Here is a 26,775-nt window from a genome sequence, read left to right on the forward strand (position 1 = left end):
TTATCATCACATGGAGAAAAGATGCAGCTCCTTCCCAGGAGTGGCCAGGCTACAAAGATTATCCCAAGAGAACAGCAATGACTCATCTAGGAGGCCACAAAGGAACTGACAACAAATTCTAAAGAACTGCAGGCCTCCCTTGCATCAGTTTAGGTCAGTGTTCATGACAAAACAATAAAGAAGAGACTGGACAAAAATGGCATCCATGGCAGAGTTCCAAGATGAAAACCACTGCTGACCAAAAAGAACATAAAGGCTCGTCTTTTACAAAAAAGCATCTGAACTTTTGGGAGAATGTTATATAGACTGACGAGATGAAAAGTTGAGCTTTTTGGAAGGTGTGTGTTTCGTTACATCTGGTGTAAATGTAGTTCAGGAAAAAAAAACATCATACCAACAGTCAAAGATGGTGGTGGCAGTGTGATCGTCTTGGGCTGCTTTTCTCATTCAGGACCTGGACAACTTGCTGTGATTGATGGAACCATGAATTCTGCTCTTTAACAGAAAATCTTGAAGGTGAATGTTCAGCCATCAGTTTGTGATGTCAAGCTAAAGCGCACTTAGGTTCTGCAGCAGGATAATGATCCAAAACACACCAGCAAGTCAGCTTCTGAATGGCTAAAAAAAATGAAGGTTTTGGAGTGGCCTAGTCAAACTCCAGACTTAAGTCCGATTGAAATACAGTGGCATGACTTTTAAAGGCCGGTCATCCTTGAAAACCCTCCATTTTTGCTGAATTTGAACAATTCTGCAAGAAAGAGTGGGCCAAAATATCTCCACAGAGATGTGCAAGACTCATTGCCAGTTATAGAAAACGCTTGATTTCAGTTGTTGCTGCTGAGGATGGCCCAACCAGTTATTAGGTGTGGAGGGTGCCATTACACAGGGTCAGGTAACTCTGAGTAGTTTTTTTGTTGTTGTTTTTTTTCCTTAATAAAGGAAATCACCATTTAAAAACATTTTAAGTTCACTTGGGTTACATTTGTCTGATATTTACGTTTGTTTGATGATCTTAAACATTAAAGTGTGCAATCTATGCAAAAATAATAAGCATTTGAGAACAGGGCCAATACTTTTTTGCGGCGCTGTAAACTGTAATGAAGGATGATTTTTGTGGAACAGTTGCGATATGTTATACCATAAGCAAGTGGAGGATGCCTGCCAGCTGTGATAGTGTACATTGTGGTCACCTACAGTCATACTGAAAAATATTGTCACCCCTGGCTGATCTTCTCTCAGTGTTCTGGCATTTCGCAAATGGAAAAAAATTGGTAATCCTAAATTACCTAAAACAGGACCTTTTTATAGTCGTGCTCATAAATATTGGCTCACCTGGGGTGCTGTACATGCATGCAACTCCCAACCATTGAAGTTAGAAACCCAGTCTTAAGTTCTATGAATTTTATTCCGCAACATATGAAGATATTGATCAGCATTTTTTCAAATGTTGACATGTTTTCCTAAAATCTTTTGCAGTGTCATTCCGGTCAGTGTGATGTTAGACTTGTGGAAGCAGGACTGACAGAAGGAGCATGGTCAAACACCAACCCCTCCAAGTCTATGAGCGCCAGCTTTGTTTGTCTTGTATCACCGGGATCTACGGTTGCCGCTGGAAACGCTATCAACGCTCCCATGATGACACCACCAAGGTAAGGAGAAGAAGCACTCTGTCCTTCATACACATGGAACATTGATCTTCCTTTGGATGTGAAAATCTGTACTGAGTGTGTGCCAAATTGTTGCATAGGCTCAATTCTAAAAGATCTTTTAGTTACAATGTGGAGTAAATGAATAGTGCGTTCAATTGTAAAGCGTCTTTGAGTGCCTAGAAAAGCGCTATTTAAGTGTAATGCATTATTATTATTATTATTATTATTATTATATTAATTGTTTTCTCTGTTAGCTACCATTTTCTTTGCAGTTCATATAAACAAGATGGCTGTGTAGGAGGTGAAATCAAAACAAAAGTGCTATCAAACCTCAGGGACCTTTTGGTAATTACCTTTTGAGCGAAAACGTCCTTGCTGGCTCATTGACCTTCATCTTTTAAAGGTTTGAGTTGGATCACAATACAGTACTCCACCATATCTATTGTCCGCTCCATCAGCCATATAGAATTCATTGAAATATTGATACATTTTCTCTCCAAAGTTACATTTGCTTCAACAAGTTTTAAACATTTAGAATTATTATATATAATACATCAATGGGGGGTAAAGCTGCATGAGGAAATTTCTGCCCAGTCACGTGCCAGCATTAATATCAATCTCGGTAAGGCATTTTTCCCGACATTTTCCTTCAGCTCTTCTGTTCATTTGGATGCAGGAGTTGTGTTGTTGCAACAAACACAAAACACATGGCCTAGAGTCCAAACCCAAATGCACTTCAACACTCACTTGGATAATGTTTTTGTACATGTGTACTGTGGATGAGTGGAAACTAGCAACATACATACATACACACACACACACACACACGTATATATATACACACTCAACCCATCAATCAGATGCACTACAGAAAATATACAGCATGCAGTACAGAAATCTCCAATGAGGGATAGAAGTATTGAAGGTGCTTTACAATCATATGCAAAGCTTTGCAGAATAAAAAAAATAGAGGTATCGATTTCTGCTCTCCTGTTTACAGGAAACTGGACACCATGTAGCTCTATTTCCTGTTGCAAGTAGTAGTCCTCTCTGGTCAACAGCTAGGATAGTGTCAAGTCAGCATTCTTTCTCTGAGGCTCTCATCCTTTGGTTTTGCACATTTGAACTACTTGTCTTGGAATCCACACATTTGTGAGCCCAAAGTACAATAATGATTTTCAGGTTACAGTGGGAGCGATCACCTCTGAGGTTGAACACAATGGTTTTGAAACCATTTTTCAAAATAGGAAACTATGAAAAAAAACTGTTGCCACCATAAAACCTTACAGGCAATTATTAGTAACAGGCATGCGTTGGTTTTCTCCAGGTACTGTGGCTTCCTCCCACATTCAAAAAAACTACGAGTGCAGGTTGTACCTTCTGGTATAAGCTTCAGCTCACCCGTGATCCTAATAAGGACAAGCAGTAGAGAAAATGGAGGAATAGATTTTAACATTTTTACAACTAGACTACACCCATTTTATCGGCCTGATTGGTATCGGCCAATAATTAGCATTTTATGCTGATCGGCTTTGTCATAATTCGCCGATCCGATCAATGACTCCGCAGGAGACATTTCCTCCGCGTCGTCATCGTGCACAGTATATTTGAATCCAAAAACTAGTTTATTTTTAGCCTTGTCGCGGTGTGGTACAGACAACACGTCTGAGACAGACAACACGTAATGCCCGGATCTTTCACGATTGCACTATGTCAGATGACTGCAATAAAATCTTGTATTCCGATACCACCGCATCCCGTTTTTTTACGATCATTGGGCTTTATCTTGTCAACTCAAATGCGACCGGATACACTCGTTACTGTGGCGACGACAACAAGAGTGGATCACGCCGACTGTATTATAAGGACAAAATGGGGGGGAACGTGTGTTGGTGGTCACCGCTGCTCAGGACAGGAGAGGACGTTCGTTTAAGGCTTGCTTGAGGTATGTTCACATACTTTTAATACGATATGGCTCGCAAGCAGGCAACAAAAATGTTATGTAGCCTAGCAAGCCAGTGCTACCGCTAATGGTTGTACGTAAACATGCCGCCGTTCTGTCGATTCATGGACTAAAGTTTCGGTGTGGGTGAAGTAATTTAATTACAATAAAGTATAATTGAATTGCAGTAAGTTAGCACCCATTATTTCAGTCATGTTGTAATGTTGGTTTGACTTTACTGATTAGAATACACGATCTGACTAGAGCAGTGATTTCCAACCTTTATGGAGCCAAGGAACATATTTTACAATTGAAAAATCTCACGGCACACCAACAAACAAAAATGTCACAAAAAGTGGATACATTAATTACTGTATGTGCTTCCTGCCATCTTATAGAAGACCATTAATTTGTTCTGTCTGTCACTATGCCTCACTGGCATAAATAGATGAACAAAGATGCATTATTTATTGTAAATATAATTTTTGGAGAAATTAAGTACACAGGTATATACAGTAAATGAACAGATCATTTGCTCCATCTTGTGATCGGATCGATGATCGGTTATCATTTTTTTTAAACTCGTGATCGGCCCCAAAAATCCTGATCGTGTAAAGCCTACTTACAAGTCATACATAAATAGTAAATAACACTAAAATAACATGGTTTGACACATAGCCTTTAAGGAAGTCGGCTTTGTGCATTAAGCTTTTTAACATTATTCACTGTCAATAAAGTGTAAAAAGAAGTTAACTACAAGAGTCAAACTTTGCTTAACTTATACTGAGTTGAGCCGCCTGGACAGAAATGTACATTTTCCTAATAAAATCCATTTCCGGTTCTATGGTAATCATCACACTTTGCTGACCCTTCCAGGCATTATATCCAGAGGTTTTGCAGAAAATGTTGGTGTGAATTGTCAACTTCAGGTGAGGTTCCTCTGAATAAAAAGAGATTCATGGGAGTCCTACCTTGTAATATGCAGAGACAGTTATATGACCCTGAGCACTGCCTTGAGCGTTTCCATAGCAATGAGGCAAAAGCCCAGCTATCTGCAGCCCTTTAACTGTGTCGCTAACTTGACGTCATGAAATGAACTAGGAAAAGTTTGTATGACTGAAGTGGCAGAAGAGCTCTGGATTTGGGGACTAACAGGATATTATTCAAAACTCAGTACCCTCATATACTATAGGTGCGTGGAAGTGTCAAAACAGCATTTTTAATAAGCCCCCTAAACAAACGAGGACCAGTCAAGAAAGTGTATGTATCAGTTGCATGTAACTGGACTGAGTGAATCCTGGGAGCGTGAGAACTGAGAATCTGATGCTGAAACAGTTGAAGAAGCATTCATAACTCACAAAAGGATCTTTCTGTTTCTCTCATTTTTCTTTTTTCCGCATTCAGCTCGGCACTGTCTTGACTGAATCTGCTGTGTGCGTGTGTGTGCGTGTGTGTGTGTGTGTGTGTGTGTGGGCGTGTGTGCGTGTGCGTGCGCTCAAGGTGCTTTGTAGGTGTCAGGCCCACGTCACACAGTGCAAGCTGATCTGGGTGCTCAGTAATAATTGAAAGTATTTCCATTTAGTCAGTCTTTTACATTGAGTTACACAAAAGGCTTTAGAAATTACGGCAACAGTGCTGCTGGTCTGGTGTCATTTGCCTCTGTTACATGTGACAGCACCAGAACCTATTACACTTTAACAGCACGGTCTTTTGTCAGTTTCAACCATAAATTACATATTTATTGCTGCTTTTGTCTTATCTGCACAAGATCTGAATGAAGTCAAAAAAATTTTTTTACGTTTTTCTATGACATCATGGAATAGATGCATCAAATAAAAATAAATTGTACTATTAAAACCCTGAATATGGCAAATCAATTGTAACAGATAAGAATGTTGACACGAGCGCTCTCCTCGCACTTGCACACATTTTATTAGACAGTCACTTGTCCCAGTGATATAGTGGCATTGTAGTATGCCCCGTGTGAAATTCCAGGGAGTTATCTGGATACGCACAGGAATGTGACAAGGTTCTGAGAGGTTAATGCCAGTAAATGTGGAGTGTGAAGCGGCAAGCATGTGCCTCTCGTTCACGTAGTTTACTAACTGCATTCCTGATAATGATTAGCTTTTTCACATTATTAGGTCATCAAATCTGACCTGCAAGAAACAGTCAAGAGCATAATCTGTCAAGGACAAATAGTCTTTAGTTCCTTGCATTACCTTTTAGTAATATCTATTTTATTTAGCTCTGAATGAGCCAGGGACTTGCACTCACTGTCTTCTAAGATTTCTCAATAAAGGGCGAGCCACTTCAGACGAGTCACAATAATTATATCATAGGGAGCAAAGTCTCCTTGGCAGCCTGATACACAGAGATTGTAATGTTCCGAAGGATTTCTATTGCCGCTATTTCACTCTATGCCACAGGGTCAGTTAAATGCCAGCCAGGCAGAAATGGTAATGTGATGTCACGGGGCAGGCCCTGTCTCCTCATCCTGTACTGCTGCTGCTGAGTGAGCTGGGAAACAGGAAGCGAGTGCTTGAACCAAATTGTCAAAACTGACTCTTTTGTTTGATGTTGCGACCAACACTGTTGCAACTCAGCACCACTGGATGTTTCATCATAAAGTGGAACCCTCCAACACTGAATTCCCCAAAAGTGTTTTTTTTCTTTTTTTCTTCATAGTTTCAAGAGAATTTTGTGGATAAAATGTCTCGAGTCAAATAAAACGTGCGAGTTCAATCTAGGGGTACAATGAATGATTATTTGTTTTGTTAAAAAATATACTTCCATCCTTTTATTAAAAAACAGGACATTATTTCAAATTTACGGTGCAGAAAATGCACAGACAAATTTATTATGACTCAGGTACTGGTCATCTACAAAAATGTTACTGTTTTCCAAGTAAAAGCAGCTGTTTGCACATTTTATTTTGATTAAACACAAGATAATCAGTCTGCTGAAATTACGACAATTAATAAACATTTTATGACGGTGACAGTTTGAGAAAGATTTGACATTATTTCTTATGTGAGGTGTCTCAAGGTATGCACTCCATTTTGCCTCAATATCTTCAAGACATGACTAATCGACAATACTTTTCCCACAATTTCCTCAATTCTGAACAATCAACGAATTGATTTTCATGCCTGTGCCTATTTTCAAGTATTCATTCGGGACCATGGGACGCAAAGTCTCAGCTTTCCCATGCCTGAGTGAGGAGGCCTCCCACAGAGGCCGTGGTAACATGCAGCTTCACTGACTTCTTACATAACATTGTTTACGATTATTCTCAGCTTCACTTGAGAAATTTTATTATCCTTTCTTTTTTCTCATCAAATTATAATTGTTCAATAAAGCCACCACCAGAAATTGATCAGTATATCGCTGATCATGCATCTTGATCTAAAAAATATAAGCCCACTTATATTTGCCTGTGGTGAAAGTGCATGAAAGAGCAGGACAGTAATTAGCAGCGTAGGAAGTTTTAATGAGCAATGTGAATAAGGGAATACTTAATACAAAAAGGTTAGTATCCAGCTTCACCCACTGTCCTCAACATCAGGTACACATTTTTAAGGAAAGTTAACTACTCAGGAGCTCTAACACTGCTGATATTTTGAGAAAGTTGTATTTGTTAAGTACTTTGAACATTAAATATATAATGCAAGTGGTAATTTCAGTTGACATAACTAATGAGGCTTGATTGTGTGTTTTGTATGTGTGTTCTCAGTGGGAGTTGCTGTGGTCCCTCGTCCTCCTTTTTACTTTCTGTGCTCTGCTGGTTTGGTTCTACTTCTGGTTGGAAGCTCACAACGACTACAGTGAGTTCAACTGGTGAGTGGTCGTGTTAACCAAGGCCACATAATTGTCCCCATTTTATTTCTATGAGCTTGAAATCCATTGTTTATGTCCATATTTATTTGTGCAAATTGACGATGTGTTTGTAGTGCTCACAAAAAAATTATCAATTTTGGCTCTTCAAAATATAAGAGAAGAATCCTTCATGAAGCCAAAAAGATGTTGTAGATATTTCTAATGGAAATACAGTGTAGCTAATAATTCTTAAAAGTGCTTGCAATTCTTCTCCTAACCTCCTCCTACTCTCTAAAAACCTTCACAATGTCACCCTGTCCCCTTATCGTCTGCTGCCTCTTCTGTTATCCTTTACCCACTGGACTTGCTTTTCCCTCCCCCTCACCCATTTGCCCCTTGTTTTTTGGAGGGGTGGGTGGTGGGTTAACCTTCAATTAACCTTTAACAGTTTTTTAAATTATTATTTTTTTTTATGTTTCTGTCACCCCTCTTTCGCTCGCACCCTCTCCATGTGTTCTACATAGACACATGTCAGACGTCCACTCGTTTCAGGAGATGACGCAATGATGTTTTATTTGGGGCGGCATGCCATGCCTTCAAGAGAAAATGCAAAATAGGCCTGCTTTTCTTAAGGGTGGTGCACAGATGATAACAGTGAGGGTGATTTAGCAGCAGGGAGTGTCTTGGTCCATCTGCAGTGTAAACGTATTGACCGAGGGCTCCGCATATCTGTGACACTGCAGCAGCTCTGACACTTGAATAGCCTGACACTGTGATTAGTATATGAGTCAAAAGGACATGCAGTGGAACACATAAGGTCAAACAAAATCCTCTCCAGGATACTGGTCGACCTCTAATTTCTAAACAGTTTTCCCATTGGAATATAATGGAAATAGAAATAATTTGTTCCATAGTCAAACTGTCACATTTCATTTAAAAACCTTTATTAACTGTCAGGGTTTTTAGTACATTTTGGACATTCTGAATTGCCAATCTGCAGTGTTTTAAAAAAAAAAAAAAAAAAAAAAAAAAAAACTTCAGTTATATTGTTCTGAATTGGGGTTGAACGTCTAAAAATATTTTGTAGTCGACTATAGTGTGATGAAAGTTGAGTCGAGGTCAATTAATTAGTGACGTCATTGATATTTTTTCCAGCACAGTACAGTTGTCCCCAACCTTTTTTTGCAATATGGACCAGTTTCACATAATAAAACAGATAAAAAACAAAGAATAAAAATGCAGCTAACTATATTCTGAATGTATTGTAATTAGTGGGACCCTTATGTATGTTTTTCTCTTCAACAAGCTAGCCGATCTCATCTTCTTGTGTTCCATAGCATAGCGGAGGCAGGATTTAAAGAAATAAAATAAATTCTCTGTTTCACTGTTTCTATTTCACTCCTGCTTCTAATGTATGTGAGGATAGACTTGCAACAGGTTTCATTTTGAGTAAAATACTTTCACATGCTTGTAGCATCCATACCGTGGTATGGTATACTGACGTCAGTGTCATAAGTGTCGCAATGTTGGTGCGTTGTACCTTACAACTTCTATGATGAATAAAGTTCTCATTAGCACACAGTTGTCTGTGCATTGTTAGACATAACATTTTGATGATGAAAATGGAGTTTGTCTTCATGCCACTGCTCTTGTACCTCGCTGCCGTTACCGCTGGGTACGAATCTGTTAAGATTAATGGACATCAGAATAGCCAAAGCTAGCTAAGCTAACCGCTATGCTCTTCCGCAACCATCTTATTTTTGTATTGTGGGACCCACGCAGATGTATGAAGACTGTGTCGCCTTGTTGCCCAGACATTTTCGCTGCTCCGCAGAGCGTTACAGTTTGGCAATGGCAGAAGAATTGTAAATTAGCCAATTGGAAGACGAGATGCCAAAAACGTGATTAGTGATTACTCGACCTCAAGCTTTGAACGGCGGTGTGGAGTTGTAAAGTCAACTTGTCGAGAAATCGGATAAACTCCTAGAAGCTACTGAGCAGCTTGGACAGAGATGCGTGTACTTACTGACCGGCCGCATGGGTCACTGTCAAGAGTCATATTGCAGAGTGGGGGTCCGGTCATGTCAAAAACATTGATTACTCAAGACTAAACATGGTTCACTCTCTTCAGTCTGTTGTTGATTTAGCTATATTGTACTCAGCAGCCAGGACAGAGAGATGCATCGCCTATTCTGCTTTAGTAGCTAAAATGCCACTACATAGCAGTGAGCAACATCACAAGTGGACTCCATCTTTATGGAATTTTCCAAAACTTTTAAATCCTCCATAATAAATATATTGATGAAAAAAAACAATTGATTACTGAAGTACATGCCCTATTTTACTGCTCTTCTCCTGAAGAATGTTCCATTTGCACTATTTAAGCAAGTGATTTTGACACATCAACTTGGAATTTCAGCCCGCACGTGCTTACTCATGGATATTTTTAGCTGAAACTCTGCTCCCGGGGTAGCAGACCAAACGAAGGGTCGAGGAGTTATGTTGAGAAATAATCCAGTTTATACTGCTTTACTGCGATTGGCTGGCGACCGGTTCAGGGTGTACCCCGCCTCTTACCCAAAGATAGCTGGGATAGGCGCCAGCACACCCGCGACCCTAGTGAGGATAAGCGGTACAAAAAATGGATGGTAATACTGCTTCACTCTAATGAAAAAATGTTTACCACATTTTCTATACGCGATATATGCGGTGTGTGTGTGTGTGTATGTATATATATATATATGTATGTATGTATATGTATGTGTATATATATATATATATATATATATATACACACACACACACGCACACAAACATTCCCAAAAAAAGGCCATTATTTCCGAGACAAACTCAACCCATGTTCCAATTTTCAATGTTCTTGGTGCGTTGTACTCGCGTTGATGTGCCCCTTCCAACAAGACTTCGCATTTTCACAGGCTTGTTATTTTTGGGAAAATCTTGTCGCGTTGCTATTGCAATAAATTCCATTTCCGGTTCTATGGTCATTCTGCTACTTTGCCGTTTGTGGTGTCATGACGAAAAAAAACACAAATAGGCAAAGCAAAGCATAACATAATTTTGGAATTCGTCTAGATGCTAACTAAGATGAAGTTTTGTGAGATATGCATAGACCTTTCATGACTGCAGTTCAAGCCTCTGAACAGTTGAAATCAGGCATTTGAATTTCAAGGTTCTACGTCTTCTTCCCACACACAGGACTGTGCGTTTTTGTCTGTATAAGCCTGTATTTCTTGGAGCAATTTACCAAGCATTAATCTAACATTCCCAACAGGCTCTGTGGTCGCTGAGAGTACGTTCGCTGCTGTGTCTATGCTGGCTTCATTGCAACATTAATGCAATAATATCCATGGGACTTGATAGATGTCTGCCTGTGAGCCACATACCTGTTTGAAAACAACATCTTCACTTTTCATTTTCACTCGCAACCTGTTAATGTGTAAACAAGCGCACAGTTGGGATTGGAAGAGAAAATTTAATTTAAGCAGCAATATGGAGAGGCGAACAGTTTTGCTCCCAAGGCTTTCCTCTGGTTGATATTGATTAAATGCAAGCGAGCACTCAATATGACAACTGTGATAAAATGTCTTGTTGATGCAGGTTCCTCTACAACCGCTCTGGCGAGTGGAGCGATGGCACTGTTCCAGTCTTGGCCACCACCGCTGCTGGCTTCACCTACATAGCCTTTTTAATGGTTAGTGTCTCCCACAAATATCCATATTCATCTTCTGTGTGGCATATTTCCTCAACAGCAGCATGTAGCAGCTATTGTGTGTTTTTCCTCTCCCAGGTTTTAGCCCTTTGTCACGTTGCACTTGGCCAACAGTTGAATATGCATTGGCTGCATAAGGTAATGTGTCAAGTGTTGACTTTATTTGTGTTACTTAGAATGTGTCTTGTGCATCATTGGTGTCTTAAGTGTCTAAGTGTCACTAGGTGTGACTGCTTATTCACGGATGACTGACCTTACAGTTTGGACATGGGTGTCACAGGAAGGTGATGAAAATCTTGCCACATAGAAAGACAAGACAAATGCAGACGCCACAAGCCACTCTTGAGTATTTTGTGATGTATGCGTGTCCACATTGATGGGACGTTTTCTTTTCCTTCGCCTCCTGTCCTCACAGATAGGAGTCACTGCGGCTCTTCTCACAACTGTTGTTGGGGTGATATCCATCAATCAAACATGGCAGCACGAGTGGGACATCATCCCAATCTCCATGCAGGTCAGCTGACTACAACATTGGAACTCTGAACAGCAAGGCAGCTTTATTTCCTGTGTTTTTCTGTCTAACAAATACAGTGAAAGCAATCTGTTCAGTAAAGGTGGTCGACCTGTGATTTGTTCAGATTGTCAAATGAACATTTCCCACTGTGATAAATTATATCTGGAATAACTGCCGCCAGTATAAAACCTAATTAACATTGGAACATTATTAACTGCATACAAGAATAAGCAGAAATATTCACACTGTATGTTGGAAACAAACACTCTTTTAACTCTCTTAAATTATGAATGAGGACACTGTATCTCATGTATCTCATTCTGCAACATCAACTGTTACACAAGTCTAAAATGAAACTAAGAGGAAGCTAATTGAGCCATATACATCTATACTCAGTCCTCCTGCTTCTTGTCAAACATCACAAACAGATGGATTCAAAATCACAGCAGATGCAAATCACATTCTGCTTACAAAAAGCCACACGAAACACCACTTAACAGAACCAACACTTTTGTTGAGTCATCCACATGACTATTGGCAATCATGTCTATCAGGACACTAAAACACTTAAAATAGTACTTGGACACCCCCTCAAAATGAGTCCACAGTAACTTCTGGTGGCTATTCTTTCCTCCAAAATTGTACCACATTAAATGCATATTTTCCCTAAGTTTTGGTTGGTCTCGTTTTGCGGTGGAGGTTCCACTGTATATACTTCACCTACATTTTATATCCACACAGAGATGAGTCAGATTGCAAGTATTTATTGATATCTTAACAGTATTTTCATTTAAAGTCCCTAAAAACTGAAAATAAATGTCTTTTAAATTTCACAGACCACATAGAATGAAAAGAATTTCAATTTGAATGATTGAAAACACTATAATTCACAAATCAGTACTACATAGTTGTCAGTCTTTGCACATTTTCAGCAATTATCTTCAAACATATTCAGAAACAAATCTCAGAATTCACTTTACTGGGTCTTTAATGTGTTGAAATTAAATACAATGACTGTATACTGTGCTATTAGTTGTGTAAGGAACCCTTCAGTTGATAATATTTCAGGAAATTGCATTTTGTGTGTGATTTGAATTTGTATGTAAACTGGCAACTTTGACCGGAAGGGACTTGTCAGGTGTGCCTTAACTCTAAAGTAGTTTTAAGAAGTCTGTGATTAGTGTCACAGTAAGATTAATGCAGCAGCGGGAATGTGTGATGTGCAATTCCACTCCAACAGTCACATTTTTCAGGAAATGTCTCTACAAATTATAGCCATTATCTCCCAAGTCTGTAATTCCACTAAGACGTCCCTTTTTTCTGTTTGTGCGTCCTCGTGCATCCTCTTCTCCCGTCCTTGCATCCATGCAGGCCACAGGCCCGTTCTTGCACATCGGTGCCGTCACTGCGGTCACAGCTCTGTCCTGGATAGTGGCTGGACAGGTCGCCCGTGCGGATAAAACATGTAAGTTTGCAATGTGATTTAAAAGTCACTCTCGTGTTTGCGATTCGCTAACAGGAAGAGCGTGCAATGATTAACAGTGTGAAGACTGTTGCCAAGAGCTTCCATCCATAGAGTTGCAGACAACATACATTCTTTCTGGCTCATGTCAGACAGCACTTTTTGAGATTTGTTTTCATTCTGGAATACAGGAATCCAGTATTAGCATTCCTCAGTGTGTGTGTTTCGCATGGTTTTATTTTCGATAAAATCAAATTAAGTTTACATGCCGGAGCTACTTTGAATGTCATCTCAGGATTGAATGTGACATAATATCTGTTCCACACACAAACTGTCATGTTAATTGTGGAATTTAGTCATTTCCTCAGAGGCCACACCCATAATCATTGTAAACATTCCTTGCCTAAAAATACAGTTTTTCCTGAGAGTTAAAAACACATTTATCAAGGATAACATCTTCCATTGTTGACAAGGTCCTCTTGAAAAGGTGGAAAGGTCTCTGACAAAATGCTTGTACGCGTCTGTCTCTTAGGACGCACACACACCTCGCCTTGCTCCCATTAAACACACACAAACACAGCTGACCTTGAAACAAAATTCCTCTGTGGTGGTGGCGTCGCTCTCACTCGCTGCTGGAATTGCTCAATTGAACTGTGGTTGCTGTACAGAAATACCCAAACACAACATTTACAAGCAAGCCCTGAATGGCACAAGTTAAGATTTAAACCCATTTCTTGACGTTTTAGTAGAAGATAGTAAAAGTTAAAGTGAATTTGTATTTGGTTTATCTTTCAGCTGGAAACGACACAAAAAAAGTGTTGTTGTGTTAAGAGGTATTGATTTATGTGTAGTATGTTTACCTGTTTAGTGGGGAACACAAAATATATACAAAGTGTACATTCACTTTCCCTTTCAGGGCTTATATGTATAAGTGTTAAAGTATTTAAAATGATAAATTTTATATTGTCTTTTATGTAATTTTTATTATTTATAATCTACATTTTGACAATGGGTAAATATAGGTTTATCCAATGTACTACCGGTTAGTTGATTGAAACCATTTGATTGATTGCGTATTTGATTCAGTCTGCCATGTAATTCTAAAACACAAAATTGGAGCCTGAGAACATTTAAAACAAAAATTATCACTATCGTCAATGTTTTAACAGTTCAAGCATTGCAGTATGTTTTTTTTTTTTATTATTGGTATGACCCTAGAAGGAATTTTTAAAAAAACTGAAAAGGGAAATTTGGGATGAATATGACTGTTTTTATAAAAAATGTAAACTGACTATAAAAATGGTTCAATAGTGGAAATGTTTGCTGTCCTGCAGCGTTCCAGGTGGTGGTCATGCTACTGTATCTCAGTGTGTTAGTGGGGCTGTACGTGGTGCCGCTGTATATCACCTCCCCTTGCATCATGGACCCCAGCAATCTCAGGCCCCGCCCCAATGTTATTGGTCACCAGGGGGCCCCCATGGTGAGTCCCAAATGTGGGAAAACAATTTGGATTGTGCTTGAATAACATGATTCATTCACATGCTCTTCTGTCTTTTATCAATATCGGGCAACCATTTAGTGAAGAACCTTACTGAAAACCACTTTGTGGATATACCTTTTCCCTATTTTCTTCTGCTCTTTCCAAGGCTGTTCTCGTGTGGTCATGACCTTGTGGTCAAGCAACTAAAAATAGCCCAACAAAATCCGCCAAGATCCAAAGGAAACCCTTTTATTGCCTGATGAATGATTGATGAGGATTTATATTGTGTAGTCACCTTTGCAAAATATATATATATATATATATATATATATATATATATATATATATATATATATATATATATATATATATATATATATATATATATATATATATATATACACACACACACACACACACGTGTACATATGCACTACATAGTTTGTCTTCCATATTTGTCGCTTTCTGGTGCATTAGTTGCTGCATTGAAATTAACTGGAATAAATCAAAACAACACTAGATGCTCTCATTATGGATAAAGTAGATGTTCACATTGAGAATATGATGCCTGCCTAGACACATTTTATCTTCTCTACCATTCTAATTGTACTGCTTTTTAAGTGATCTGAAGACAGTTTTGTGCGCTTGGCACAATATCCCTCTCAATGTTACACAACACTTTGATGGGAAAAGAGAGCCAACATGTTCACACACACACACCCTGCTATTTGCGGTATTTGTGATCGATCCTCACAGCAGCATCTAAAATTGGGAGAGTTTCTGTGTGACTATGAAAACAAATCATGTGACTGGACTCAGTTTCCCACAAGTTTACTGTATTGATCATAACATTATCTCCTTTTTCCCACTAGCTTGACTCACTCTGTGTCCATAGACAGAAGCATTTCTTGCAAGTGATGTTTAACCCGTGGAATCATATTGATTCCAACCAAGTTAATTTTTAATCCACAGAGTTGTTTCCCCCCAATTTCACAGCATTCCTTTTGCTACAATTTGTGTTTGTGTCCTCAAGATATAGCCATAAATAAATAATAAAGAAGACACCCATTATGTTATAAGCACACTGACGCAGTCATTTTCATGGGGGGTTTGTGTGTGTGTTTTCAGCTTGCGCCAGAGAACACAATGTGGTCCTTTCAGCGAGCGCTGCAAATGAATGTCACTGGGTTGGAGGCAGATGTCGCAGTCAGGTACAAAAACACAATCAACTCTCAGATTATTTGTGCCTTATTGTTTGGTAAAATATGAAGTTCCATCGACCAGGTATTACCTTCCTCATTAAATGGCAAAACGGTTGCGGATTTAAGGGGAACTTGTTTCATGAAGTGAAACCTCTAAATTTGAATTACAAGCCAATTCAGAAAACTGATCAATCTCTGATTTAAATCTAGAAGAATTTATCAGCCTTTTTAAATAATTGATGTATTATTTAATTCCAGGGTAAAACTTTTGCCAAAACAGTACTTTTTCTTGTGTTCACTTTGCAATGTTCCATGCATCCATCTTTTTAGTCAAGGGAGTTAAACATTCTTTTTGTTCCATACACTCTACTGTACCGTTTTTGTGCATTTCTGTATACTAGTCCTCGTTTTATTTTGAACAGATGAAGCTGTACATCAAGCAAGAATGGGAAAGAATTCCACCTACAAAGCTTCAACAATTAGTGTCCTCAGTTCCCAAACGTTTATTGAAAAGGTGGTGTAACATAGTGGTAAACATGACCCTGTCCCATTGTGGACGACTGGTTAGAGCGTCTGCCTCACAGTTCTGAGGACCGGGGTTCAATCCCCGGCCCCGCCTGTGTGGAGTTTGCATGTTCTCCCCGTGCATGGGTGGGTTTTCTCCAGGCACTCCGGTTTCCTCCCACATCCCAAAAACATGCATTAATTGAAAACTCTAAATTGCCCGTAGGTGTGACTGTGAGTGCAAATGGTTGTTTGTTTGTATGTGCCCTGCGATTGGCTGGCAACCAGTTCAGGGTGTACCCCGCCTCCTGCCCGATGATAGCTGGGATAGGCTCCAGCACGCCCGCGACCCTAGTGAGGAGAAGCGGCTCAGAAAATGGATGGATGGGTATAAAATCATATATTAATCTAAAACACTCCCAACTTTGTACTCTCACGCGTAGAATCATTGTTTAAACTTTGTTCGTAGCAGATCGGTTGCTTAATGTTCAATACAACATTTCGTACTGTTTGATTTTAAATCACGAGGAACAGTTGACCTGTAGATGTGACGATAGTGACACAGACACCAAGGCATACATTTGGAATATTTCTACAGAGTTTGGAAGATATCAAAACGGGAATTTTATCTTCCGTTAGCAAACATCAAAGGTGAGGCCACAGGTTGGAGCTTGCAGTTCCTCTCAAAGCCAGTGGGTGGCGCCTCACGTGGATGTTTGAATATTAACCACAGGGAGGGAGGGTCCCTCGACCCTTTGGTCGGGGAAGGAGTCTTTTGAAGCCAGGAATCAAGATTTGACGGCAAGCTGCTAATTAGGTTAAGGTCCACTTGACGTACACCAGGCATTCTCCTAGTGGCTGTCTCACAGCTAGGCAGCGTGGAGGAGTGGGGTTATCAAGTGGTTGGGAGTCCCTGTGGCGCCTCAGTTTGCGGGAGCATGTCCGCTCCAACGCAAATGGCAGAAAGAAACTCCAGAGTTCACACAAATTGTTTTTTCAGCGAACATTTTGAATGGTGACTCAAATGACGTTTTGGCCTACATGCTGATGTGAATCCAAAAGACAAAAATAATTTGCTATTCAAACGTTTAGCACAAGCATTTTTTGTTTCACTTTCCTTTTGTGTTCATATGTGAGTCTCGAGTCTCTCGTTAACTCCAGTCTCCTCGCACTATGATCAGGTAGCCTTGTACATAGCATACACAATCAGATGCATCTTTCCCCTCAACATTTGAAATAAAAGTCAAATTAGAAAGTAAACCTCTCAGAGGGATGAGAGAACAACTATGGGATGCCAGTGTCGATATAGTGTTGAGATGACACCTCCCTCTCATTAACATCATTGAGCATGATGGTCGCAGATGAAAAGCTGTTTCAAAAAATCTGCCTTTACTAAGATAATGCATAGTATTAATTTAACAAGCTGTAATTATTCTGATTGTAGTTTGCAGTGGTGAAAAAAGGGACTGCTTATTGTAAAGTATGTAAGGGGGCAACATATACAGTATAAACATATCTCATCATAATAATACATTGCAGTTTACTATTGCAAACTACAACCACAATAAACCTATGATTAAATGAATACATTAATCCAGAATAATGTTTTTTAAATTTATCTACAATAACCTCTTCCCTATTCGCCACTTATTAGTGTTGATGCCGTTCCGTTCCTGATGCACGACCGCACCCTACGCAGGACCACTGACGTAGAGAGGATTTTCCCCGACAGGCAGATGGAGGACGCCACACTGTTCAACTGGACCGATCTACAGCAGCTCAATGCGGGGCAGTGGTTCCTCAAGGTGGGACCACAGCTTCAAATTGTAGTAAGAGGCTGTTATGTGTGGCAAAAATCCTAAACTTGTCATATTGAACGGCAACGTCATATTGTTGGTGCAGGATTTATTTATTGAAATTATATATATATATTTTTTTAAATATATATATTTTTATTTATTTTTTATTTTTATTTTTTTTGCTGTACCACTTTTGAGCCTTTGTGCTACTGTTCTTCAGGACGACCCCTTCTGGACAACGCACACGCTATCGCCCCACGAGAGAAACCTGATTGCCAACCAGAGTGTGTGCAACCTGGAGCAGCTTCTAAAGCTGGCCTCTTATCATAACACCACTGTGGTGTTCAGGCTGAGGAGACCCCCTCTGGGGCACCCCTGCTACCACAGCTGGATCAATGACACTCTGCAGGCTGTGGAGCGATCTGGGGTTCCTCAAAGTCTGGTTGGTGTTGTACTACTTCGGAGAGTTTTACGTTCTTCCTGTTGAGTTGAAAAGGGTCCTACCTGATCTAAAGTTGAAACCAGATGTATACATACACTAAACCTCTTTTTTTCTTACTGTGACATGGAATCAGATAAAAGCTTTCCTGTTTTAGGTCAGTTAAGATTACCAAAATTATTTCTATTTGCTAAATTCAAGAATAATGAGAGAATTGATTTGATAAATTATCGATTTGCACAAGTCTGGTTCATTCTTGGGTGCAATATCCAGATGCCTGAAGGTGCCACTTCCAATTATATGTTTGAAGGTAATGTGGACTCCAGACGAAGACAGGGATCAAGTGCAACAGCTTGCACCTGGTCTGATCCAGACATCCTTGAAGAAAAAAAGTCCTCAAAGCCTCAGAGAGGCAGGCATCAGCAGGCTGCTGCTCAGATACAACCAGGCCAGCACTCAGGAAATCAGGTAGGAATATGTGCACAACAAGCAACCATACACGCACAAACATTTAAAAAAATAAAAAAATAAATACTGTCTTTCAGGGACTTGTCGCAGAAAAACATCAGCGTTACCCTCTATATGGTCAACGAGCCTTGGCTGTACTCAGTGCTGTGGTGCAGCGACGTGTCATCCGTATCGTCTGAGGCACCACATGTCCTCAAAAAGGTGCCTTACCCCATCTGGCTCTTGGTAAGGATGCACTTCGCTGTTGTCTTCGTCTCCTCTGCTAATCTATAGCTTTACCTTTTGCTCATCTCCTCAACTAAGCAATGCAGTCCTAATATTATTGCCTTCACCATCAAAGGAGGTGATGTTTAATTGTGTGCAACCTCCTGTATATAGTATTTTGTTGTCCTTTTTTTTAACAAAAACAAATATTTTTAGAATAACTAGGTATTCTTCTAAGGATGTACCCATCACATTTTAGCTGGGAAACGCCCCCAAAATGCTCCATCTATTCATTTTCCATACAGCTCATCCTCATTAGTGTCATTGGTAACCGTCAAACTATCCCAACTGACTTTGGCCAAGAGGCGGGGCACACCCTGGACTGCTCAATCGCAGGACACATACAAACAGCAACTCGCAGAGGTTTTATTTCCAAAAAGTACATTTAATATTATTGTCCGTCGCTGCAACATTATACACATTTAGAACATATAGGACAATCAAATAAATGCACAGTTCTTAAAAATAATTCAATTACCTAAGCCACTGTAAGATTTTGCACAGTTTGAAGGTTTAACAATTTTTTTTTTCACACACTACAATGGTACACGTAGCACACTTTGATAATCATTGTCATAGAACATTCAAACACTTTGTGAAAAATCTTGTGAAATCAGTGTAATTTGTAGTGTAGTGTTTACACAGTCCCCTTAGATCTAGAAGAAATCATGGAGCCACCATTTAGCCATGATGATCTGATCTGATTTTGCAGGTGGGGGCCCGCACACTTGTCTTTTCTCCTGCATCCCTTTGGTCCCAGCGCAATAATGCAAAGAGTCTCACTATATCTCATCAAGCAGTCGTCTCCTGAATCCTGCTTCACCATCACAGTACCACTTTGGGTTTTATGGCCTGAGCAGCAGATCAGTCGGCCCTTCCTGTGTCTCTCACCATATGGGAGCTCTGCATGGGAAAACGTGACCTCCGAGTCCCATTGCGTTTTGGCAAAAGTCAAACCTACCGGCAGATGTGACCGAGTGGATGTATAATCCAAGTCACTAAAAAAAAAAAAATAATACAGATTAATTCCTGATTTGCAGGAGTCTAGTCTAATGGTAAAATCTTTGTCTATGTCATCGCTTTAGGAGCGTATCCTTGATCTACAGCGCCACCCAGTGTTGGATACTGTTGAACTCAAACAACACTAGTAAATCATGTTGTTTTCCCCCTCAGAAACCAGATGAATACTGCCTGATGTGGGTGTGTGCAGACCTCGCCTCCTTTGTGGTGGTCGTAGGAATATTCATTTTACAGAAGTAAGTGCACTTGAGTCAACGCTCATCTTTTAATGGTGGACAGAAGTTTCTCTCCCTTTCGCGCTTGTGAACTGTCATACTCACACGTATGCTTATTAACTCCTTTTCAATATTGTACTAATGCCACCGCTCCCTATTGCTTTTGAATTAATCAAATCTTTATCGTATCCCTCCAGAATACATTGGATTTGTACTTATTCCACCACAGACATGTTGAAGACCCTGTTGTTGGTCATTAATGACACTGGCCGACTTCCCCAGTAGTAGTTGAGCAAATACGCGCATTCGTTTTGGAATATATAGTGTAAGAAAATCCAAAATATATCTGGTGGGATTCATTGTGGTCATGCATTTGTTGTTGAACTAACCTTGCGCGGAAGGCCTGGAAAATATTAGTTGACTACTTAAACCAGAGAGTATTTGTTTCATTTTATTTTGTATTTAATTGTATTTATATTATTATATCCTATATATTTTAATGTCTTGTTATTGTTATTATTATTTATTTTATCTAAATTTAAAGTGTGGATCAGTTTGCAGTTTAATGCCCAGAAATTTTGTCTATTTGGGTGTTCTTGTTTTGTTTTTTTAACTCTTGTCATACAGCAGCAGTTAATAACACTGGGTTACAACAAAAAACTGTAAATTGTGTATGTTTTTTGCAACTGATTTAGGACAATTTTGCATTGCTGATTTCAAAGATGACATCCATTTCTCTTGTTCAGGTCAGGTTTTTATGCTAAATTGATTTTTACAAAATCTGATTTTCTTACTACAGCAGTGACATTTTGTGACATCATCGGTTGATTTTTGTTTGTATTTTTTTAATTTGAGATGTGAGGTTTTTAAGAGAAAAAATAGTTTTCTACTACACATTATTTATCAAATGTTAATTAAATGTCTGTGAGGATTTGAAGGCCGGCTAATCCCCGCACATTTCATTTCTTACAAGCGGGAGCGTGACCATTTAATAATAATAATAAATAGATAAATAATAAAAATAAAAAAACACGTGGCCATAGTTCAAGAAGTTGACCTGACTGAGCTAAACCAGTGTGATATTTGGAATCAGGACATAAAAAAAATTCTAAATCAGTTAATAAATCTTAATCTCTCAATAAATTTTTTGTTGCCCAGTTTTATTCCTCAGCTAAATCCTCTATATACTTGTCCGATATCTTCATAGACAGATGATCAGATGACGCACTTTTTCAGCCTTCCTGAGCGGCTCTTCTCTGCTCCTCGGTGGCTCGTGCCGGCTTCTAAACTGACCTCTCTTGTCTCCCGCCTTCTTTTGTCCTTTTCTTTCTTTGTCCTCTCTCCTCTGCCTGACTGCATGCTCGTCTCCTCTGCTGCGTTCTGGCATCTTCTCTCAGCTATCACATGATCAGGTAACGCGCCCACATTTTCACATAACCCACCCTCCCTTCTTTTGACCATTTCTCTCTTTTTTGATATTCTTAACCCCCCTCAACCCGCTGCTGTTTTCTACAACCCAATTCCAATGAAGTTGGGACGTTGTGTTAAAGATAAATAAAAACTGAATACAATGATTTGCAAATCATATTCAACCTATATTTAATTGAATACACTATACAGACAAGATATTTAATGTTCAAACTGATAAACTTTATTGTTTTCAGCAAATAATCATGAACTTAGAATTTTATGGCTGCAATACGTTCCAAAAAAGCTGGGACAGGGTCATGTTTACCACTGTGTTACATCACCTTTTCTTTGAACAACATTCAATAAACGTTTGGGAACTGAGGACACTAATTGAAGCTTTGTAGGTGGAATTCTTCCCCATTCTTGCTTGATGTACATCTTCAGCTGTTCAACAGTCCGAGGTCTCCGTTGTCGTATTTTACGCTTCATAATGCGCCACACATTTTCAATGGGAGACAGAGTCTAGTACCCGCACCCTTTTACTACGAAGCCACGCTGTTGTAACACGTGCAGAATGTGGTTTGGCATTGTCTTGCTGAAATAAGCAGGGGCGTCCATGAAAAAGACGTTGCTTGGATGGCAGCATGTTTCTCCAAAACCTGTATGTAGCTTTAATTGTGCCTTCACAGATGTGTAAGTTACCCATGCCATTGGCACTAACACAGCCCCATACCATCACAGATGCTGGCTTTTAAACTTTCCGTCCACAACAGTCTTTTCCTCTTTGGCCCGGAGGACACGACGTCCACAATTTCCGAAACCAATTTGAAATGTGGACTCGTCGGACCACAGAACACTTTTCCACTTTGCATCAGTCCATCTTAGATGAGCTCGGGCCCAGAGAAGCCGGCGGAGTTTCTGGGTGTTGTTGATAAATGGCTTTTGCTTTGCATATTAGAGTTTCAAGTTGCACTTACGGATGTAGCGCCGAACTGTATTTACTGACATTGGTTTTCTGAAGTGTTGCCACCTGTCCCAGCTTTGTTGGAACGTGTTGCAGCCATAAAATTCAAAGTTAATGAATATTTTCTAAAAACAATATAGTTTATCAGTTTGAACATTAAATATCTTGTCTTTGTAGTGTATTCAATTAATTATAGGTTGAACATGATTTGAAAATCATTGTATTCTGTTTTTATTTATGTTTAACATGACGTCCCAACTTCATTGGAATTGGGGTTGTAATATGACATCTGTCTATTTATATTTCCCCCCTTTCCATGAACTGCTGCGTTTCTCGAGTTAACATCTTAATCCCCTTTTTCCCCGCATAGCGCAAATTGTGGGTTTTACACCAAATTACGAAATGTCTTAAAATGAAGTATGGAAGCGAGCCTAATAAGGCAAGTAGCTCGTGAGTGTCTTTTATTGACACTGACGGACTAAAGCCTTGGGTGCATTTCCTACTGCTGCACCACTTCTCTTAATTACACTTAAATGAAGGCAGACTTCCTTCAGTCAGCTCCCTATATTAAATATAAATGTTGAATTAACTGTATGTTCCCTGGATATTAAATTTTGCTCCAGCAAGATACACACAAAATATCCAGACTGTGTTTCTACCCCTTCAAGTTTCTAAATGTTTTAATAAAAATGTATTATTTAGGCATTTGGCTTTTGGCTGTGACATGATGTGCTTCCGAGAATTCTGGCTGCTGCTTGAAAGTGGTGGATCTTCACCCAGCCTTACTGCAAATTTATGGACGGAGAAACTCAGCACAGTGACGGTATTATGTAAATTAAACAAATTACAAGTCGTCAAAATTCAGAACAGCTTGCTCACAGACAGAAATTTAATTTTTTTAAACAAAAAGCTATTATTGCTTTGATATTTTGACAAAAAGGTTTCATGTCCAAAATTATTCATAATTTTTGTACAGTTTATGCATATACAATGCTCTACATTTTAGTTAATTAAATGTTCTACCGGGATCTTTTGGAGTATAGTAAAAAAGATTGCGTATCTGTCATTTCCAGCCATTCACCACATAAAAATGTACTGAAAATTGGATTAGTATATTAACAATTTGGTGCCCGACTGTGTACTGTGTACACTTCTCACAAAAGGTTTTACTCTGGCATCCAATAGTGGTCCTCCCCTCCCTCTGAGAGTGCAACTGACAAATACATAGTTTACTAACCACATTTTTATGATATACAATATTGAAATTGGGTCTGAACATGTCCTCCATTCACAGTGCACCTTCAGCTCCTTCATTAGCGTACTCTTTGTCATAGATGTCCACAGTGAGAGCAGTGGCAGCTGTTGTTGATGACATTGTTTTCCGAAGTGACATTTTGGACCGTCCCCCGACTTTCCCTGCAGGTATCGCACCAGCGGCATGCGCAGCTACAACCCTGAGCAGATCATGCTGAGTGCCGCCGTGAGGAGGTCCAGTCGGGACCTCAACGTCATGAAGGAGAAGCTCATCTTCTCCGGTGAGAAGAAGCTTCCACTCATTTGCCTCACGCCCGTATCTATCCCGGCATGCCGTCTCTTTTGAGTGTCTGTGAAGTTCCTCCTCCTCTTCCTCCTCTTCGTCCCATCAAAAGGTCAAGCCCAGTAGTCGCCTCAGCCTGCACACTCTCCCGTATGTGACGTGCCCATCATCTGCGCCATCATACTTTTTCATTCCATGTCTCCCCTCGCTACCTGCCGACTCTTTTCCGCGTCCTCCATCCTTCCCTGCAAGCCGCCTTCCACCCTGCCTGCCCACAAACCAGCGTCACGCTTTGAGAAGCTTTTATGTCTGTTTTACCCTGGGGTGTTCAAAGGTAAGATACACTACAGTGATGTCAAACTCTTTATACTTTCACCCCTGTGTGGTATATAGCTGCATCTCAATAAATTGACATAGTCTAGAAAAGTCAAAATCAATCAATCAAAATTACACTTATTCAAATCATGAAATATTTTACTGTGTGAAGTGAATCTCTATATGAGTTTTACTTTTTGAATTGAACTACATAACTAATATAAAGTTTTGACATGATTCCAATTTACTGAGATGTAACTATATGGCCCACTGAGCATGCCATGTAAATCTAAAAGCACACAAAAACCCAAGAGGAACTGTTAATTAATTTATTTATTTTTTAATTTGCGAGAGTCCCAACATTCCGAGATTACAAACGGAACAAGTCATGAGAAGGCACACTCAGTTGCTGCCATTCGGTTTGATTCATTTGATTCGTTTTGATTAGGTAAAAAAAAAAAAAAAGCAATTATTTAAAAAAAAAAAAAGGGACTCTTAATAATTTACATGTAATAATTTGCATTAAATATATATATATTTGTGACCAAGGAGTGTGTTTCCAAATATTGATTGTAATCATGACTTTACATCTTGGGAACGGAAGTTCTGGTACTTAATTGACTGATTCCCATCTGACCGCTTGTATTTCTTTTGACTCCCTGCAGAGGTGGGGAATGGCGTCGGGAGCGGCGAGGAGCCGTACACAGACGGCCCTAATGACTGTGACTACTACACTGACGGAGGCAGGAGCCAATGATGGAGGAAGCAAGCAGCCGCTTGCTTTGTGTATATTTGTAAATAAGCTTGTTTCCCAGACGCTCATCGGACTCAGCACTTTTCAAGCCGTGAAATTAATTTGGCTCGTGTGTCATTTTTGAGAAGGAGAGTCTATATTCTACATTTTAAGCTCATCTTCCCCAAAAGCAGTTCCTTCCATTTTAAGCACTGATGCCTTTTTTAAATATACACATGCAAAACCAAACTGTATTTCAGCATAAGAAATGCTTCAAGTTCATCTTCTCCTGCCTTGTCAGCATGCCACTTTTCTGCATGCCCTGATTTCTATTTAAAGAGTGTAAATGCTGTCGAAAAAAATAAAAAATACCACAGGTGTATGAATCTGTTATGATCATATAAGATGTGAGCTGTACAGACAGGACAAAATGGGACAAAACAGTGTTACTCCTCTTTTTAAACCACTTCTAGTATGTATCCTATTTGGGTGTGTGTATGCGTATTTTTATTAGTATGTGTGCCGTGTTGTGCATGTGATGCTACGCAACATAAAATCTGGTGTTTGCAAGCCAACATAAAACACACTTCTAAGTCACCTGACTGTATTGATGGACCTTATTACATTTGGCTGCAGTCAAGTCTACGGCGGGTCTTGTTTACAAACCAAATGCGTCTTTGTGTCTGTTGCTGCTGTAAAAATGTGGATGAAGTGTGAATAAAACTGTAAGCTAACTAAAGGGACACTAATTGGGGCAACTTGCCTTGTTTGTTGATTTTATCTCGAGTTGTACTGTGCCTCAGAAGTCAATAACAATAAAACAACTTCTAGTCGTGTCTACAATTGCTTCTTTTGTTTCTCATTCCAGACAGCATTACATAATACTGTCAATCATTATTTGTAATGTGATTGTGGTAATTTCAAGTTTGTTTTGTTCAAAAGTGCTTGAATTTGGATATAAACTACTTTGAAAAGGCCTTAAGGCAACATATTTTATTAGTATTGTTCTATAATCAGATTTTGTGTATAGCATTATCAAAATATAAGCATTTTGACAAATCTACAGTGTATACACAACAAAGTTTATTGAAAAGCCTAAAAATAGGTCTGGAAAGTACTTATACTGCATGAATTGAACTTTAGAAAGGGTGTGGTGTATTTGCAGTTTTAACTAAGTTAAAACTGGATTTAACTAAGATGTGGAAGAACAGACTAAATACACATTGTCATTGTCCAGTGAAAAGCATGCATCTCATAATTTTGGGACTTTTTTCTTTTAATACAAAACGGATACAAAAATTACAAAATC

At 39.3% G+C, this 26,775-nt stretch overlaps 1 protein-coding gene across 17 annotated transcripts in view; it reads left to right on the forward strand.

The window, feature by feature from the left end:
• gdpd5b (glycerophosphodiester phosphodiesterase domain containing 5b) overlaps window positions 1-26,309 on the forward strand; it is a 42,854-nt gene extending 16,545 nt beyond the window's left edge. For 2 of the 17 annotated variants that reach the window (XM_061783181.1, XM_061783180.1), the window contains 16 exons: window positions 1,477-1,649; window positions 7,328-7,431; window positions 11,029-11,122; window positions 11,219-11,278; window positions 11,556-11,654; window positions 13,026-13,119; window positions 14,451-14,596; window positions 15,725-15,807; window positions 17,957-18,131; window positions 18,322-18,543; window positions 18,851-19,008; window positions 19,086-19,233; window positions 20,446-20,528; window positions 21,905-21,919; window positions 24,304-24,416; window positions 25,399-26,309. In XM_061783181.1, coding sequence (XP_061639165.1) covers window positions 1,533-1,649; window positions 7,328-7,431; window positions 11,029-11,122; window positions 11,219-11,278; window positions 11,556-11,654; window positions 13,026-13,119; window positions 14,451-14,596; window positions 15,725-15,807; window positions 17,957-18,131; window positions 18,322-18,543; window positions 18,851-19,008; window positions 19,086-19,233; window positions 20,446-20,528; window positions 21,905-21,919; window positions 24,304-24,416; window positions 25,399-25,490 — 1,803 coding nt within the window. In that variant the 5' untranslated portion in view covers window positions 1,477-1,532 and the 3' untranslated portion in view covers window positions 25,491-26,309. Of the gene's footprint in view, window positions 1-1,476; window positions 1,650-7,327; window positions 7,432-11,028; window positions 11,123-11,218; window positions 11,279-11,555; window positions 11,655-13,025; window positions 13,120-14,450; window positions 14,597-15,724; window positions 15,808-17,956; window positions 18,132-18,321; window positions 18,544-18,850; window positions 19,009-19,085; window positions 19,234-19,984; window positions 20,529-21,904; window positions 21,920-23,583; window positions 23,705-24,303; window positions 24,753-25,398 lie in introns of those variants that run through there. The other 15 variants (XR_009789906.1, XR_009789909.1, XM_061783185.1 and 12 more) reach the window with 15 other exon arrangements.
• The last annotated feature ends 466 nt before the right edge of the window (window positions 26,310-26,775 follow it).

Source organism: Phyllopteryx taeniolatus, chromosome 8 (genome assembly GCF_024500385.1).
Source record: "Phyllopteryx taeniolatus isolate TA_2022b chromosome 8, UOR_Ptae_1.2, whole genome shotgun sequence".
Classification (NCBI taxonomy): Eukaryota; Metazoa; Chordata; class Actinopteri; order Syngnathiformes; family Syngnathidae; genus Phyllopteryx; species Phyllopteryx taeniolatus.